Raw genomic sequence first — 19,271 nt, 5'->3', positions numbered from 1 at the left:
AAAAAATTCTCACTCCTTGCATTCATTTTACACCTTAGTCTTAGTCTTGATTTCTCTATTCTCCCTCTTAAGGTATAACCAACAAACCCTCTACTGATCTCTTCATTCCTAACTCTATTTGCAATTTACTAAAATAGTTTTTTACTATTTAGAAAATTTTCAAAACTGTGCCAGTTTTTGTAAGTACTACTATTCTATAATTTCAATTTCCCTTTAAGTCAAGTTGGTTGTACAGTAGACTCCCTCTTATCCGGACACCTTTTAACAGGACGACACTCAGCGGAAATGACATCTCTTTAATCGGTCAATTTTTATCAGCACATCAGTTTAACCGAACTAGATCGACAAGAAGTGGGCGGTACTGAAACCATTGTTCTCGTGCTAAAGATTTGAGACCAGTGATCACATGTCGAAATACAATGCTCTCCTTAATTTAAGTAAAATATGTATACAGTATGCATTTATACGGTCTGTTTTAACGAGTTTTTGGATGCGTCAGTTTAACCGGAAAACCCATTATCCGGACTGACCTTGGTCCCGAGGAGTCCGGATAAGAGGGAGTCTACTGTATACTTTTTTGTGCTGACAACTAACTGCCTGGACCTCTTCTTCTGCAAGTTAGCTGTGTTTGTATTCTTTATTCCTTAATGTAATTTTTACTAAGAACAGTACTAACTTTAAATACACAATACTTTTAGATCTACTTCCGTGGGTTGACCCGTCTACTCGCTACTACCTAACAGTCTACGTGTTGATAGCCGTCTGCAACTCTGTGTTCACTCTTTTCCGAGCGTTCTTGTTTGCCTACGGAGGTATCCATGCTGCATCTGCTGTACATAAAGTGTTGCTCAACAAAGTCATAAGGGTGAGTGATGTATTTAAATTTAAACTATAGTTTATATTTTAAGATAAAGCTAAGTGGTTAGTTAGGTGATTTTAGAAAGTGATCAACTTCATCTACCTCATCTGAAGAGGTAAGAGTCCAGAGATTTGTAAATATCTAAACATGATACAAAGAACACTATGCTTTGTTTTTGTGACCTTTTTGTTTATCTCTAAGCTCCCTGTCCCTGACTAAAATTTTTCAGATAAGCTAAACTCTATCCCTTTAAAAAATCTCTTTAAATTTTAAGTTTTACATATTTTTTCCAGGCCAAAATTGTCAACTTTGACATTCTACCGGTTGGTCAGATCCTCAACCGATTCTCTTCAGATATGTACACGGTGGATGATTCTCTTCCGTTCATTTCAAACATCTTGTTAGCTCAGTTTTTTGGAGTAATAGGTATGTCATTGTTTTATTTTTGTAATAGGTATTTGTTTGTACTTAGTCGCCTGTATTTGTAAATTTTCATAATTTTTTTTTTTTATCAACTGTGTTGACTGTGTTGTTGAACTGTGTTGTTCTGATGTTATAAATCCTATAGATCATAAGGCTGATTTATCGGATAGGCCTACAAGAGTAACATAACCAAACTCCCACTTACTACTATCAGTATCTGAATGCAAGCTTACCTGAGAAAATGAAAGTCCATGGGCCAATGGAAATACAGTAAAATAAAACTGTTCTCCAGTAACATGGACTCTAGTTTTCTCAGGTAAGCTAATACTATCTGTCTGAGTATAACCATTGACTATTGGATATAGAAGAAGACATCCCATCTATCTATATAGATCAGCTGTCGCCAATTTTTTACTAAAAAAGAATGTAGTTGTGTGAGCCAGTCACAGATTGCACTAGTGTCTAAAACTATTAATAGTCAAAGGTATAACTTAAAAAAAACTAAAAAAAATTGAAAACTATTCCTAAAATTATATTTAACCTAGGAGTAAAGTTTAGAATTACTTTGCTTAGGTTTTGAACCAATTTTGTTAATATGTAGTTAACTTTGAGTTAGACAGATGGTTAGGCTCATAGGTGAGTTGCGCCTAAATTTAATAAGTTTACTCCTTTTATCTATCCTTAGTTTTACTTTGTTCACTAAATCATTGTTTAAAAACAAATTGGATCTGTTGTTAACAAGTTGAGGTGAAAACATTATACAAATAACCATAGCTAAGCCATTGAACAGTCTACAGCTGAGTTATCAATTTATTATGCTCTACTGTTAGCAAGGCACAAGAACATCTCTGATTTGCATTTTAGTGAAATCTGCTGGAAGGTCCTTTACTGACTTGCAAACTATACTTGCCTAAATTTTAGAATAATTATAAAAAAAGATAGACAATAATAAATAAATTAAAATTTTTTTATATTTGATGTGTTTTCTCTGCTTTTTAGGCAGCATGTTCGTCATGCTTTACGGTGTGCCAGAATTATTCTTCATCCTAGTGCCACTGGTGCCGATCTATCACTGGCTGCAGCGACACTATCGTCTAACATCTCGCGAGCTCAAGAGACTGAGCTCCACCACACTGTCTCCGTTGTACAACCACTTCAACGAAACACTTCAAGGACTTCTTACCATCCGAGCATTTCGAGCTGTGCCTAGGTAACTTTGAGACTTTTATCGGTTTGAATATTTTTGACTTGCTATTGAGAGTGTGACAGTTGAATGGAATCTGATGGTCTAGGTTCAGGAGGGACAACGGCACAAGACTAGAAGCCAATCAGAAGGCTCAGTTGGCCAGTCAGGCAGCAGCTCAGTGGTTGTCTCTGAGACTACAGCTTATTGGTGTTGCCATGGTGACAGGTGTGGGACTGTTGGCTACACTGCAACACCACCTAAGCATTGCCAACCCTGGTGTGTATATATATGTTGCTTCCTCCGGGAATTTTTGTACAAACTGATTGGCAAGACTCCAAAAAAAAAAATTAATTTGACAAATTTTACAATAGAGTACTGCAGATGTTTTTTTTACTAATTGTTTTTAATAACTGGAAATTGTCCAAAATAATACCTTAATTATTAATGAAAACTTAACATAGTAAAAAATAAACTCAAAACAAAGGAGTGTTAGTTTTATAACTTAAATAAATATTTAAATATAGTACAGCACAGTAAAAAAACCAAATAAACTTCAATTTCTCTAAAATAATTCCAAAAATAACTAAGACCAAAACAAAACATTGGTTCATATTATGTAGGACTTGTGGGGTTGGCTATCTCCTACGCCCTGTCTGTGACTGGAGCTCTCAACGGACTGGTAAACGCCTTCACAGAGACGGAGAGAGAGATGGTGTCAGTAGAGAGGGTGGATCAGTATCTCCGAGAGATCACAACTGAGGACTTCCGGGAGCGACTGGCTCCTCCACCGTTCTGGCTTAGTCAGGGGGTCGTGTCCTTCGATAACGTCACTCTCAAGTACAGGTAGGTGGAGGTGTTTGGTGAAATATATAATAATTTTTCACAGTTCTAGATTGTTTGTCCAAGTGTAGAATGCATGACTAGTTAAACTAATAAAGCAGCTTTTTTATGTTTTACATTACTTCCAGTTGCGACTAATTTTGATTTAGAAAAGTGGTGAATGATTGGATATTATTTTCTTTGGGCAGTAAACACTCCTTATTCAACCTAGAACTTTAGCAGTGATAGATTTATGAAAATTACATAGTATACAAATGCCACGTGAAAAGCAGTTATTGAGAGGGTAACAGAAAATAGAGTATATTAAGTATTCCTAAAAATCAGTTAGCGGCTGGCTAACAATTTTTTAGCCATAGCGAGAAAAACAGGCCATTTTGACAAATAAAACTGACCTCGCGAGTTGCTCGAAAACTCCCCCTAAAGTGGCAGGCTTAGATTAGCCCTTCAAGACAGTAGTAAAGGTTGTCATTGCATCTTACTTAAGCTTGCTAATGTGAGACTTATCCAATGGGAAGGCACATCTTAAACAAACATTGTCCGGTTTGGGTGGAAGTTGGTATCATCAGTGAGTTTAATTACACACTCAACAACATATTTTCTTATTTTATACTAGTATATTGTATTTCAACACGTCCAATATCTTAGATCTTGAGGAAAGATTAAGTAATGTATTCGTTCGTTACAGTAGTCTAACAAAAATCTGTTCTGGGGAGCAAGCTGTAACTATAACTCATGGAAATTGTTGGTACAGTGAATGGTTCCCGGGGTCTCAGGTTCAAATCCCACCAATCATCAATGTATTTTATCAATGTGATGATGCCGCAACCCTCTAGGTCTTGCTTGAAGTTATATGTAAGAATGGTTCTTGACTAGAGTCATAGATAAAACATACTCCCTTAGTAGATTAGTCATCCTAATGGAACAGCTGAAGCCAATTTTATTGTTAGTTCTGTACGTCCAACTATAGAGGTTATGTTTTGTTACAATTTGTTTCTTGTTATTGCAGTCATTTAAAACCTCGTTTAACCTAATAAAACAGTATTCATAAACAATAACTTGTCTCCTAGTTATACAACCAAATAGTAAAGCACAAATCATGAAAATAACCCTAAAATAATATAAACAAAATGTTGTCTACACTAGCGATCAGTGTGGATGTACATGAACTAGACACAAAAAAACAAGCTTCAACATTTACAATGGGATGAGGAGTCTACTTGTGTTGCCTAGTCTATGCTAGAGTCTAGAAAAAAATCAATATAAATCTATTCCAGGGATCACCTACTTCCATCCCTCAAGTCAGTAAGTTTCTGCACTCGCCCGGCAGAGCGCGTTGGTGTGGTTGGTCGCACTGGGGCTGGTAAGAGCAGCTTGTTTGCAGCTCTGTTTAGGTTGGTAGAACTGCACGATGGTGAAATATCAATCGATTCTGTCAACATCGCTCACATAGGATTGATGCAGTTAAGGTACTTGACAAGTGTTTTAGAGTCGATGGCTATTGTTAGAATAAATTAAAAAAATAGAATTGATCATATTTTATTTTTCACCACTAACCCTGATACATTTGACAATTTAATATATTAATATAATATAAATTTATAGATTTTTATTTTAATTTTTTTAATGTTTCAGCTTGGTTTGTTAGCTTAGATGCATTTAAAGATCTCTACCTCATAAGGGTACTTACTTCCTGACTCATGAAAACTAGAAAATACAATTTTGTTATAAGGGATAGGGATGTGTTAGCTTACCTGAAAAAAACCATGACTCCATGTAGGAGTACAATAAATGTTTAAAATGGTAAATGGTGGTTTGTAAAATGGCGATTGCCGTCAAAATGAATAAATGAAATGAAATGATAGTTTAACCCATTACGTACAACTTTTCAGAGAGAAAATGCACATTAGCCATATAAGACCCTAGACTCTTATTTATTCTCTGATAAGCTAGTTTAACTCTGTACCCATTTGCTTGATACTTTTATAAAAAATAGCAGCATTATGATAATATTATTGTTTTAAACAAGAAAACTGTCAGCATTCTTTTGATTTTTGATGTTTATAGTATAGTATATTTACTGTCTAAAATATTGTAACTTAATTTGCAACAACAATTACAATGTATCTTGTTATGTTTTCCTTGTGACAGATCCCGAATGTCCGTTATCCCACAGGAGCCTACGCTCTTCCCTGGTACAGTCCGGGATAACATAGATCCTCTCCGGCAATACAGGTGAACATTATTTATGCTCCAGTTTTATTTTAGTGTACTTCTTGTAATAACTGTTATAACAAATATGTTGGAGACAAGCAATGGTTGGCTACAGTAAATACATTGAAAGCTGTGGGTGTCGCAGGACTGTGTACAAGTCTACAACACCTGTTTTGTATTTTAAAACAGATGCAGACGTACCTTTTTGTACCTATTTGACCTTTGTGTCACATTTCTTGTCATATTATGAGCCCTTTGTGAAGTTCAGCATTTTTGACTGGATATGATGGCATAAAAATTTACCTACATACTGTACATTCTGTTTAAGTTATTCAATGGTGTACCAGGCCCTCTTCTGTCCCTTTATGTTTCACCTTCCTACTTCATCTGTCGCATCTTTACTCTCCTCTTCACATTAATTTCCCCTTTCTCCATCCACCTTCTTCAATGTCCTCACCTCCCTCCAGTTTCAGTTTCACCCAAAACTGTCCTTGACTCTCTTCTCATACCTCCATTCTTTAGCCTCTCAGACCAAATTTGCACCAAGTACTCTTGTCCAACTAATGAACAATCCTTAAAACTGTTATTCCTCCAATTTGTACTCTCCCCCATTCACTGCCATGATTATTCGATACTTTCACTCAATAAGAAACTATTGTTTTATATGTCCTATAAACAACAGTTACAATTTTTGCCTTAATTTTTTATTTAATTTTATCCCATAGCATAGCAAGTTCTTCATTTATGGAAGAACTTTATAAAGCCATAGTCTGTTTACTGATTGATAACACATGTTTGTGTGACAGTGACAGCAACATCTGGTCGGCTATACAGCGCTGCCACCTGGTGGGAGTGATTAGAGACTTGGACACTACGGTGGAGCTGAGCACAGGACAAGCACAGCTGTTATGTCTGTGTCGAGCTGTGCTGCATAATGCTAAGGTACGGCAACTCTCCTACTGCTTATCACTACAAGATTAATTAATTGTGATAATATCAGCAATGTCTGGCTTATCAGCCCAAGATGGAATTACTTAAAATTCACTTCTGTGTTTGGGATTTGCATCAGCACAATCAGTTATACCTGATGTTTTCAGAGATGAGGTCACATGTAAAACTGGTGTTTGTAGGAATACAATAATGCTGGGCATATCCAACCAAATCGGGGATCTGAGCCTCCTCTATAATATGTTTGGGATTAAAAAATGTTTGTTGTTTTGAATCTACTAATAAAAACTAGGCGCAAAATGAATTGAGGGAAAATTATTTACACTTTTTAATAGTTATAAGAGAGCAAAAATATCTGTTCTCCATCAAAACGATTATTTAAAAAACATAAAAAAATAAATCATTTATAGGAGCTAAAGTAAGTATTTTCATTGCAAGGGTCCTAAATAATCAGCTGGAGTCTTGGACATCATCTGTATGTTTTTCTGTCTTCATAATTTGTCTGCCAAAGAAAATAGTTCCGATTCGTACAACTATTAATTATCGTATTGTAATTAGGCCTACTTGTTTTGTGTTTATCATTGTTCCAAACTCAGTACTTGGATATTGTATTTCATTTGACTAACTCTATCATCATTAAGATCAAGATGTAAAAATATTTCTGTAATTTCTTTAGTACAAAAATGGAACGCTATTAAACATTTTGTAAGTAATAAATGTATATTCTACAAACATCTTCTTATTTAATAAAACAGTATACTTGATCAAGCCTGTAAAACTTCATTGTTATGGTGTTTTGCTCAGATCCTGTGTGTGGATGAAGCGACTGCCAATGTCGATGAAGAAACAGACAAACTGATAACACAGACTTTACGCAGCAACTTCCGCCAGAGCACAGTGATCACCATTGCTCACCGTGTCCGCACCATCATTGACTCTGATAGGTAACAGAACCGTCTTACAAAACACTTCTTGGGTCCAGAAGAGAGATAAATACTAAATGTAGCCTATATGCAGAGTGTTTAACGGGCACTTATAGTCATGCATGAAAACCTTTAACAAATATAAAACTTCCTTTAGTCCCAAATAACTTTAAATAACAACAATTTCCATATAGTTTCTAAAATCTATTTCATTAAAAAAAAACTTTTACCTACGACCGTTTTTTAAAGTAGCCATTTCAGTCCAGTTCTTAGAATAGAAAAGTTTCACTTTACAGCTGTTTACTTTCATATCAGCATAGTTTCATTTCATATCAGCATAGTTTTTCTCATATCAACACAGGTAACGGACCAATGAGGTTCAAGTATTGAGAGAAAAGAATTAAAATTGTAATGCTTCGAACATCAACTAATCAGCTGATCAGTTGACCAATTTAATTGTTGATCCGACTTGTTCATGTTGACGGCACAGTCTATGTTCACTCGCCAAGGAGCCTTGGCGAGTGCCTTAAAAACTTCTAGGAGTGTCGTAAAGACTATTAACGCGAGTTGCGTACACTACTTTACCTACGACCGTTTTTTAATTACTATCAATCTGGATTTAATTACTAACAATCACTACTGGATAACTTTTTAGAGAGGTTATGTTTTCGTGTATTGTCATTGCCACTGAAAGTGATGCAACGACTTGTTGTATAATCAGCTGATTTCCTGTAATTACGTGTTTGTTAAACTTCGTTAAATATTACATTGCTAGCAGCATTCTTACCATAAATAATATTGTATCAGGTACAATACGGCAAATATTTCATTTATTTTTGGACTTCCACCAGACCACCAACTTAATTAAGAATACGCGAGTATCAAGATTCAAGATTCAAGATTCAAGATCTTTAAGATTCAAGATTCAAGATTCAAGATCTTTATTTGTCATTAAGCAATACAAGTATTACAATAGACATCGTCAAAGTTGTTTTTTTTTTTCTAATAATACATACAGTTAATTTCCTGTTAGAGTAGGCCTAACAGCAAGAATGCACCAAGTGAGTAGCAATCACTCTTTAAAATATAACAGTTAAACATAATTAACTCTAAAATAAATAAATTAACAATTTACATGTCAATGATCAAAAATAAAATCTGTAAATATAATAACAATAAAATATTTAAATATAATAACAATTAAATATATTAATACTAACATTGATGTTCTAAAAACATAGGGAACTAATATCACAGGCCAGATAATCGTCTATGGAATAAAAAACATTTTCCTTAAGCCATTGTTTTATAATAGAAACAAATTGTTTAAAGGGTACAATCCATGCCATTTTTGGCAATTTATTGAAAAGTTGTATCTTCATACACATGTGGCTGCTCTTTGTTTTTTCCAATCTTACAAAAGCTAAATCTAATTGATAGTTATTCCTAGTATAGTACTGATGAGTTTCGTTTCTAGTTGTAAAATTTTTCAAAGACTCCTTAACATCTATTAGACAACAGTAAATATACAGATTAGGCAAAGTCATTATTTGTAATTCTTTGAATATTGGTTTACAAGACTGTCTTTGTGGTATATTCTTGATTGCTCTCAGTGCCTTTTTTTGCCATCCAAGAGCAGACTGTGCACTGCAAGAGTTGCCCCATAAGGTTATACCATATCGTAGATGGGAATGAAAAAAAGCATAGTATGCAGTAATCAGCATATCTGCAGTAACACAGTGTCTTAGTTTTCTGAGAAGACAAACCACCCTGGCCAGTTTCTTACACAATTGCTCTAAGTGACTATCCCAACTTAATCTGCTGTCTAAATATATGCCTAGCAATTTCACAGATTTAATATCCTTATAAATAGAGTAGTTAAGAGTAAAAATTATATTTTCAGTTTTCTGGTTATTTACAATTAAATGATTGGATTGGAACCATTCTTGTGCAACTAGTAAAGCCTGACTCTCAATTTTTTTAAGTTCCTTTAAATCTTTATGGCTGTTTAGGAGTGTTGTATCATCTGCATAAAGAACAGAGGTACAAGGAATATTGAAAGAGAAATCATTAACTGCAATGATAAATAGTAGTGGCCCAAGCACTGACCCCTGGGGTACACCATTTTCAATTTTCTTAAAGCTAGATTTGTCTTTGCCCTGGATTACCATTTGCTCTCTGTCACTTAAATAAGAAGCTAACAAATTCAACTCTTGGTCCCTTATACCATAGCTGTACAGTTTCTTAATAAGAAGCTCATGTTGCATACAGTCAAAAGCTTTTGTTAAATCAATTAGTAATGCAGACGAAAGAAGTTTATTTTCAAAGTTCATTAGAAGTTTACTGACAATACTTTCTACTGCTTTGCATGTACTTCTACCTTGCATAAAACCAAACTGTTCATCACAAAATAGATCATTATTGATAAAATATGTATTGAGCTGTGCTTTAATGCAGGTTTCAAAGATCTTACTTAGTATGGGTACAAGAGAGATTGGCCGGTAACTGGATGGGTTTTGTTTCTCACCTTTTTTATAAATTGGCATTACCTTACAAAGTTTAAGTTTTTTAGGGTATATACCCTGATCCATCATTTTATTGAAGAGAAATTTTCCTCCACATGATGGGTAACATACAATTAAAAGAAAGAGAGGGTGATTCTAGATTTTCCATGAGTACTTGAAGGTTGGTCCAATAGAAAACTCCAAGCATAATTTCCTCCCAATACTACTGTGGTCTGAGCAAAAGATAATTTCGCTTATAAATAGGTATGATAACATTCAATGATAGAACTAGCAGTAGTTTTGAAGTTGCTGAGTTTAATATCACTAGAACTGAAGTTCATTAATAATTTGGACAACTATTTTTTAAATATTTAGTACCTACTAGTCTGAAAATCTGCTTTATCTAAACAAGATTACGGGAATATGTTTTATTAAACTTTCTAAGTTAAAGGACTTTCCGCTCCAACTTGCGTACTGTCTGTCATATCTATTTTACACAGTGTATTTTAAATTCACTACTACTACTAAGATAACTAATCTGTTACCTTTAATTCTTCCACATTAGGTGCTTAATAGACCTCATAGTCAGTATGTTGCTTGGTATGACAAAACTCTGTATAATCCGAAAAGGGTTTAGCACAGAGAAGTAAGATAAAGAGGATACAAGCTTTATGGGATAACAATGCGCTTTTAACTTGTAACGAGCAAGGAAGAGCCTAAACTGCGATGGCCACATAGCATTGTTGTACATCAGTTGTAGCGCACAGGGTCTTCCTACAGCAAGAGAGCGCTGTAGTACCTGATGGCGAGGAAGAAAGGAGAGTGAAAGGGGACGACAAATAGAATTTTCTCTAGACACCAGCGACTGGTGCTAGACACCACTTGACAAAAGATGAAAAGAAATAACAACATTTTCTATTTCCAGGGTGCTTGTGATGGGGGAAGGTACTGTGCTGGAGTTTGACACTCCCGAACAGCTGTTTCAAGACAGAACTTCTCACTTGTATCAGCTGTTACATCAGGACTACGACTCGTAACACATTGTGATCCTAGGCAATTTACTATTTCAACTTATTGTATATTATTATTATTTGATTATTTATTTATAGACTTGTTTTTAACCCTTTGACACAGACTGGTATGAAGGAAGTATACTTGTTCTAAGACTGTAATTTAAAATTGACATTTTACAAAGCAAATACTATTTTTAAAATGTTTTGATTTGATATTTTAGTAGGGGGTGAGCCCACTAGAGGTCTTGTAGTACTTTGCCCTCTTCAGCGTAGGTTGTCTTGTTTGGGTGATTAGCTGTACAAGATGTAGTCTTTAGCGCAGCCGCAGCTCAAGTAAATTTAACATTTGTAGGTATAGCTCTTATTATGGTGCCAAAGTGACACACAGATAAAGGGGACGATGTGAGCATCAGATACAGCTCTTGAAATTGAAACAATCCCATCTTGCTTGTGTGAATTAGCCTGTACAACTGGCCCACCGAGTGCAAATGGTTAAAATCAAACTATGAGCAAGGTAAAGAAATTGTTCACTCACCACACTTGAGGTTTTTTTTTGTTTTTTTTTTTAAAGAAATCTCAAGTTTTGCACTTGCAAACTTACAACTTTATATAGCTTGGAGTTTTTTTATTTTTATTTATTGATTTTGATGTTCAATACGGTTCCAAACTTTTCATACGTATTGCCATGAAACTGTAAAGATTTAAGTTAAAATATTTCTTGACAACTCTTCTTCTTTGTATGTTTTTTTTTGTCACGGAAATTGATCTGTGGTCATTTATATGTGGTGGTATTAAAGACTACAAAAAAACTTCTCTTCACACAAATTATTTGAAAAAGTTGTATGTTATGACTGAAGTAAGACTAACTCGTTTCCTTTTCTCAATCAGTAAAAGACCAAAATTTATGCCACAGAAAGCAGAAACACCTCTACGCTTAAAAGTGCTGAGCAATTTGGAAGAGGGGTAAATATTACACTCGACTCGAGTGATTTAAAGTTAAATTAACTAAATTATCTTCTAACAAAATGAACTCTAAATCCATTCTAACAGAAGATTGGCCTTTATATACCACCCTTTTAACGTGCAATTTGAGAAAACTGTGTCAAAGGGTTGAACTTTAAAATGTACATTGTGTTGTTATCATGTGATGTGGGACAAGTGAGGAACTTTGATAGCATAAACTGTAATCAAAGAAAACAATTGTTCAACTAGCTGGAAGCATGAAGTTGTACGATTTTGATCCAGTTTTCTTTTTAATGACCAGTATTACATTCATAGAAATACAAGATCTTGTTAAATCCAAATGTTTTATACTGAAATTACATGTAAAGGCATTTATATTTAAAAATGGAAGGCTCATGACTATATTATTATATTTTATTCACACTGAGATTAAATTTACATTAAACGATTGTTAAGGTTATTAAACCAGTTATGAATCTTAAACTGTCAGTTTTAAAGTTTACTGTCTAAACTTAATAGGGGGTTTCAAAGTGTTTGTGATACCAAGGTTTTATTGATATGCTATAGCTTTAGCTTTATTTATTTTTTATTTAACACATTTTATTAATCGGTGAAACTAATTTATTTAGTTACTGAACTAGGCAGTTTTATGTGGGATTTCAGTGTCTGTGATGTGTACATAGATAGATTATAAGATAATGCCATTCTCATGTAATTTACTGTTTCCAATACTGTTTGTAACAGCAACAATATCTTTGTCTTAAAATACATTTTATTCTCAAATTTAAAACGTTGATCCTGCCTTTTAACACGTTCACTACCGCAATAGTCCTAAATTTGTCATTTATATGAACCAGCGACGCAAATATGCAACGGCCGGTTTATACCTGTAGACATTAAAATAGACTGAGGTTGCAGATTTGTGTCAGTATCCCAAAGTTATTAAAAAGCTTGTGTCTTCGTAGCGGTTGATTTAAAGGCCCTGAATTCTCTGCAGTGTTCTACAGGGATGTCTATCGCATACGTGCGTTACTTGGTCTGTGGATATGATGATTGGCAAAACTGCGTTTTACTTTGCTGCATCACTGGCCCGTGGTCTGCGTGAACTGTCAACCAAGTGACGCCCGGTCTTTGTGTAATATATTAAAATGTATACCTAAGTCCGTGGCAATGACCGCAGCGTTGCATATTTGTGGCGATCGGTAGCGAACATGTTAGTAATTTGTTATGCATATTCCTGATTGAGTAATTTGATAAGCCTCCTTACTTTCATAGCATTTAAAACAATCAAAATATATTCTCTTGTTCTTCTTGAAAAGTGCCATTTTTACTTTTCAGTGCTGTTAGGTTCAAAATATTACACATTAGTGCGGTCACAAAGAAAATGTAGTATTCTAGTTTTATGTCAAATCTAGATCTTTTACAGCCTTGTAGGATGTTATTATCATAAAAAACTGTTAACCTCTTTGACTATTGATTAAACTCCCAATAGTCAATGATTAATTTTTAGGAGGCATTTTTGTCTTGGAATTGCACATTAATAACGTTAACATATTTTGAATCTGAGTAACATTTGGAAGGAAAAAAATGGCTCATAGAATGTTTGGACTAACAGCAGCCATTTCCATGTTGATAAGCTTTAAAAATACACAGAATTACTTACCTTTACTTCTTTGTCCAATGTTTGGGTGTTAGAATATTTCTGCAAAAATAACTTTTACATACACCCTAGCAATATATTTTTACATATTTATGTCCACTGTTTTACCTTTCCAAGCTGTGTCAGTGTAAACTCACTGATGTTTTGGATTCCCAAAACTAAGACAAGTCAATATTAGATACAAAATACTTTGATACATACGTGCTTAGTCATAGGTTTTATATGCCAAAAATGTAATGTTTATCAAATATATAATTTTGTTATAATATTTCGTATTTTTATTTTTCCTGAAACCTGAAATATCTTTTTAATACTCTGCCTTTAAATATGATTTAATCAGAGAAAGAGTAACTTGTACTATATAAAAAAAACCAAGTGTTGGTTATCACATGGCTTTTAGTGGAGATGAGAGTTCTCGACTTCGAGACCCATCCTTTATTGTTATTTGAATAAGTGGACCTGCATTGAAGATGGGTATTGAACCACTATCCAGTATCTTGTAGCTAAATAAATGGCTTTTGGGATTGGAGAGGTTCGAACTTAAGAGCATGGGAAAAATTGAAACACACAATGTATGTAAAATCTAGGTGTATGACTGCATCATTTAAAGAGTAAATTAGAGGCCGACGTTTCGGATGCGTAGCAGCTATCCATCTTCTGGGCAAACTACTATTCAACTCCAAGTTGCGCCGAGTGCAATGTTCTCGTGTCCCCAATCAGCCTTAAGAGCTAAATATTGGAATTTCAAAATAATTTACATAAAAGACTAACAGAAGACTTTATTTTAATGGTAGTCAATAACGAATATCATCTCAATATGAGGCGGTTTTACAGAACAGACACTAAATATTAGACCGAACTTTTGGATGGTGGTGCTCAAACTTCAACTTTGTATCCAATGATGTTCCTCTTGCCAATGCACTCTCCAACCCAAAACCAGCAGGTGACTTCAGTAAAGACCAGAACGTTCAACCAGGCTTCCTAAAACATAGGGATCATTTCAGTAAATACATTAAATTAAACCTTGAAAATACATAAAGATATTTTTAAATTGTAAGTTTAATACTACAGTCCGTGCAAATAGGTCAGGTGTTGGGTAAATAGTTTTTAAATTAATTACGTTAAGTTTAAGTATCACAAAAAGATGCAGGGTCGTGAGAGGTAAAAAAAAATTGGCAGTACCGTATAATCAACAAAATAAAAAATTAAAAAGTCTGGGCAGTGCTAAAAATTATTTAAATTATGGGACCAGAGGAAGTGAAGCATCCCTGTATTTCATTCGTCGATTTGAATTGATCAATTTGACTGGTAATTAGGTAAAATGGGCCTGCCTCAGGATTTGGATTGCTGATAACACGCTGATTCACAAACTATTTCTATACATTGAAAAAGTTCCAACCTATTAGATTATGATGATATCCAATAGAAAATGTTAAAACAAGTGGTAGTAATGTTTATACAAGATAGTAGGACCTATAAAGATAGTTACCATGTAAATTTGTTTTGAGTGACCATGATGCGGTACACCACCGACTTTGGGATACTGAAGTAGACACATAATATAATATACATGTGTACAGTAGCATACAGTACAATTGTTAAATAATGTAGGCCTAGTTGAGGGAGCCTAAAATTTTACTTTCTTAGTTTATTGTTGGGACAAACTATACAACAAAGTTGTCATTTGGGTTTGGCTTGGTAAAAAAAAAACTGTGTATTCAACAGAAAACTGTAATTTACTATAACAGTTTTATTCCAGTTAAAAGGTCATACTAACCTTGACAGTGAGGTGCTTCCACTTGCCACTCTTAGCCGCACTCATGAGTTCGCCAATTCCTCGGCTGATGGCAGGGATGTCACCAGGGCTGGGTGGGGTCAACTCTACCTTGGCGAACTTGAGGAATGTGGCGAAGTTGGGCTTGAATGACGCCACTGCTCCTGTTAAAAAAATAAAATATTAGCTAACTTAAAGAATAAAACATGCACTTGATTCTTTATGCACAAAACCCAACTGTTTAGCCAATCGTAATCCAAAAAATATGGCTGAAAGCTATGTCTGACATCGCTGCAACCTGCGAGACAAACTTAATTTACTTACTAAGTTCCCCCACTCCAGTGCCTTTGGCCTACACACTCAGCGCTGTCATCTCATTCTCCCTCCACGTGCACTGTTATCAGTGTCTAACCTCTTCAGTTTAATAAATGACTAGTGAATAAACGTCGTGGAAGTGATGCAGGGAAAGGAAATAAGGGAGAAGATTCAGTGAAAGGAAGCCAGTCTAGTGCAGATAAATGTAGTGGTGAAAAATATAACAAGAAATGGAAAAACATGAGGGTTGTGTTAAAGAGTCCCAGCCTAGAGCAATGGTTGTCGGAGACTAAAGTTGTGGAAATGATATTACTGGGAAAGAAAACAAACAAGTTGATAATGCAAAAGAATACAGTGGTGACTGTATGTAAAAGTGCAATTTATTTCAATACCCAGCGATAACTCTTGGTCACCAGTGGTGAGTCGTCTGGTCACAGGGAAGAGTTTCCGGTCAGTCACCAAATGCTGGTGACATTTCCTGTTGACCCTAACGTAATAAGCGCCATAAGAACTTGTGCCCACCTTGCTAGTCAGGTCACTGGTGACGTCACCGGTGACCAAGTGTAATAGGGCCCTTGGAGCCTGATTTTTTAGGTGTACCAGTAGGCCTAATATTTAACTTAACCCCTGGGATCTACCAGGTTAACCTTTTAACTCAAGAATTTTCATGTTGATTGTTTGTTTTAAGGTTTTATGACTGGGATCGTAGCGTCGTCCTGTAATCCAGCTACTTGGAGGTCACGAATTGTGGATATTTATAGGCATGATCTGTGTATTAACGTCGAGTACTAGGCCTACGTCTATCCGCGGTATTATCCTGATAAATAGACCAATTTGTAAAGAAAAGACAAAAATGTGGTTCAGATTCAACTGTAAACTGTAGGCCCCTTAGTTGCCTTTGGCTGTATGGGCTATTAATTATCATTCCTGTCTAAGGAACATGTCAGCCTTAGTCAAATAGAAACAAGACTACAAGATCGCGCCACTCATGCTACACTCATCTCCATTCGTACTTGTCTTAAAATACCTACCTACATTCGAATGGTCGCCATTTCAGATTAGTAGGCCTATTTAAGCTTTGATTTGTGTAGCCTATCTTGTCTGAACCCTAATGCCAATCTCAACTTTGAGAGACTAACCTGAGAAGGTCAAATTCAAATAGTTTATTGCTATTAAGTACATGCATTGACTATATATATAGGTATATATAGTTAATGGTACATGTCATACAATAGGACAGGTCAATGGAGATATACAATTCATAGTACAATGTACAGTGTCAAGTGTAAATGAACATGCTATAGGCTACTAATAAACTAATAATACTGGTTTTATACAAAAGTATTTGAGATGTATTGATAATGATGTCAATAATACTGTTGATAGTCAAGCAAACAAGTTGGGCAAGTGCCTATATACAAATAATTATGGCTAAATTGGCAGTGAGATACAACTTAAAACTAAATGACAATAAATTTTAAATAAAATTGACAGTAATAACAGTACGGTATTATAAAAGACTGTTATATCACAGTTTATGAAACCATTGTTACATTCATTAAAAACTATATCCTACTTAACAATTGGAATTTTACAGAAAATCATCATGTTTGAAAGACAAAAATTCCTCAATAGAGTAGATTACATTCCTGTTCAAAAAATCGGTCAATACATATTTCAACGATTAAATAGGCAAGTTGCGTACAGTTTCAGGGAGGGCACTGAAAAGTTTGAGTTGTAAATATTTATAGCTGCACTGTGATGAGGCCAGTCTTAATGATGTTATGATGAATTTTCAAGATCCGATGAAAAATAACTAAGTTACGACCGGAAAAGTGTTGTTTTGTTAGGTTAGATTACTAACAATACCCATGTTATTGGATGACCTAACCCAACCCTCGTATGGACAAAAATGAACACATTGGCTAATCATTAAAGTCGATTTTCCTACGCTTTTCCAACCGTATCTCCGTTATTATCCATGGGATTTTGATGTTTTTCCGACATTTCTTTAAATAAAAAAATATAATTTTCAGAATCGCCCTGTTATATCCTACATCCTATTTCATTTTCTGAGGGTACACTGAGAAGGTAAAAATTAGCCTACCTAAATTTGATTAAAATAATGTTACTTTCCTGTTAAAGGGCAAGATGTATGGAGTAAAAGAGGTGGGCCAGACAGAGCGTTCCCCACTCCCACCTCGCCTATTAGGCTGAGGCGGTGACGTAAACTAAGTAAATTATTGTAATGATTGTATAATAAGTTACTCTGTTTATTTATGGTTATACCATCGCAGGCGAAGCCGCGAGTAGAAGCTAGATTTTTTAGTAAATATTAGATACCCTTTAGATTTAGAACCCTTCAAATTATTAAAACAAACAATTATTTTTTGCTAGGCCTACAGATTTTCTAAATCACAATGTTTATGTATATATACATATTTGTTACCGGTATTCTTATTACCATGGCAATAGACAACTTAAGCTGGTGCAACGTTGCCACACACCAACGGTGCCGCCTTCTAGATGAGGCTATGGTTCCTTCTGTTCCGGGTGAATTAGAAGAGGCTATGGTGTTAACCTACAGCCTAGGCCTAAGTTATGGCCCTAGTGAAGAGCACACCATAATTAATGGGAACCTACTAACTCCCTGATATTTAATTAGTTGTATCTAAATAAAAAACACTTTCTATATAAGAAAGTACTAATAGCACTTTAGTTTACATCTTACACTCATTCGAATGAATATATCGATCGATATAATGATTATTTCATTCGAAATATCAAGTTTGGTTGGTTAGGTTAAAACCTAACCAAAATAACGAATGAAATAATCAATAAGCCGGCTGCACTTTACTTGACGTCCTACACTCATTCGATTGTTTTTTTTTCGATTCGATATTTTCATTCGATTGTTTCATTCGATATATCGTTTGGTTAGTTAGGTTAGGTTAACCTTACCTAACTAACCAAACGATATATCGAATTAAGCAATCGATTAATCGATATATCGATCGATATTTTCATTCGCATGAGTGTAGGACGTCAAGTAAAGTGCAGCCAATAAGCCTATATGGAATAATCTATATATATTTTTCATTCCAATGGGTGTAGGACGTAAACTAATGTGCAGCCAAAAGCTAAAAAATCTGGGCAACTTCAAGTAAAAAAACTCTTGTTACATGTGAGTGTTAAGATTTAGGGTTATTGTATTTGAATGGAAATAACTAAGTATTTGAATGGAAATAACTAAGCCCTCTTAGAAACTTAGAAAAAGTAATGTTCAGTCGGATCATGTACGCTAATCTGAAATTATCCAAATGCATAGAAGCATTTGGAGGGCATGATGGAGTAAAGTAAGGTCATAAGAAAGCGCTGGCATTTCCAATACATTACTTGAAGCATAATGGCCACAAGGCAATAGGAATCGTAGACAAATAACAAATATAAATAGAAACACCTTACCTTTTACAAGAGATGCCATTATGAAATTTAATTATCTTATTATAGAAGACTGGTCGGCTTAAATTTCGGGTTTCGGGTTGACTTGAGAAGCAAAAGCAAAGCAAGCAATTGGAATTAGACAATAGACAGAGAAGCAGAAGGCAAAAGTAAGAACAAGAAGTTGAAACAATCAGCTGACAGCTTTCTT

General features: G+C 34.8%; 2 protein-coding genes across 3 annotated transcripts in view; one reads left to right on the top strand and one right to left on the bottom strand.

Annotated features, from left to right (window-relative positions):
- Window positions 1–11,432, top strand: part of LOC128987565 (ATP-binding cassette sub-family C member 10) — a 33,215-nt gene extending 21,783 nt beyond the window's left edge. For both annotated transcript variants that reach the window (XM_054408475.1, XM_054408474.1), the window contains 10 exons: window positions 699–865; window positions 1,153–1,285; window positions 2,282–2,492; window positions 2,575–2,744; window positions 3,089–3,311; window positions 4,583–4,774; window positions 5,457–5,540; window positions 6,326–6,461; window positions 7,272–7,411; window positions 10,820–11,432. In XM_054408475.1, coding sequence (XP_054264450.1) covers window positions 699–865; window positions 1,153–1,285; window positions 2,282–2,492; window positions 2,575–2,744; window positions 3,089–3,311; window positions 4,583–4,774; window positions 5,457–5,540; window positions 6,326–6,461; window positions 7,272–7,411; window positions 10,820–10,931 — 1,568 coding nt within the window. In that variant the 3' untranslated portion in view covers window positions 10,932–11,432. The remainder of the gene's footprint in view (window positions 1–698; window positions 866–1,152; window positions 1,286–2,281; window positions 2,493–2,574; window positions 2,745–3,088; window positions 3,312–4,582; window positions 4,775–5,456; window positions 5,541–6,325; window positions 6,462–7,271; window positions 7,412–10,819) is intronic.
- Window positions 11,433–14,289: 2,857 nt separating this feature from the next.
- LOC128986645 (ATP synthase subunit g, mitochondrial-like) lies at window positions 14,290–19,217 on the bottom strand. The gene is made up of 3 exons (XM_054407116.1): window positions 19,085–19,217; window positions 15,308–15,468; window positions 14,290–14,511 (listed from the first exon to the last, which is right to left on the bottom strand). Exons 1-3 carry the CDS (start codon window positions 19,101–19,103, stop codon window positions 14,407–14,409), a joined length of 285 nt encoding a protein of 94 aa, XP_054263091.1. The 5' UTR covers window positions 19,104–19,217; the 3' UTR covers window positions 14,290–14,406.
- Window positions 19,218–19,271: the final 54 nt, after the last annotated feature.

Source organism: Macrosteles quadrilineatus, unplaced genomic scaffold (genome assembly GCF_028750875.1).
Source record: "Macrosteles quadrilineatus isolate MER2022 unplaced genomic scaffold, UCM_ALF_1.0 Scaffold_2__2_contigs__length_208266976, whole genome shotgun sequence".
In the NCBI taxonomy this organism is placed as follows: Eukaryota; Metazoa; Arthropoda; class Insecta; order Hemiptera; family Cicadellidae; genus Macrosteles; species Macrosteles quadrilineatus.
This window is presented reverse-complemented; position numbering and strand designations above follow the sequence as displayed.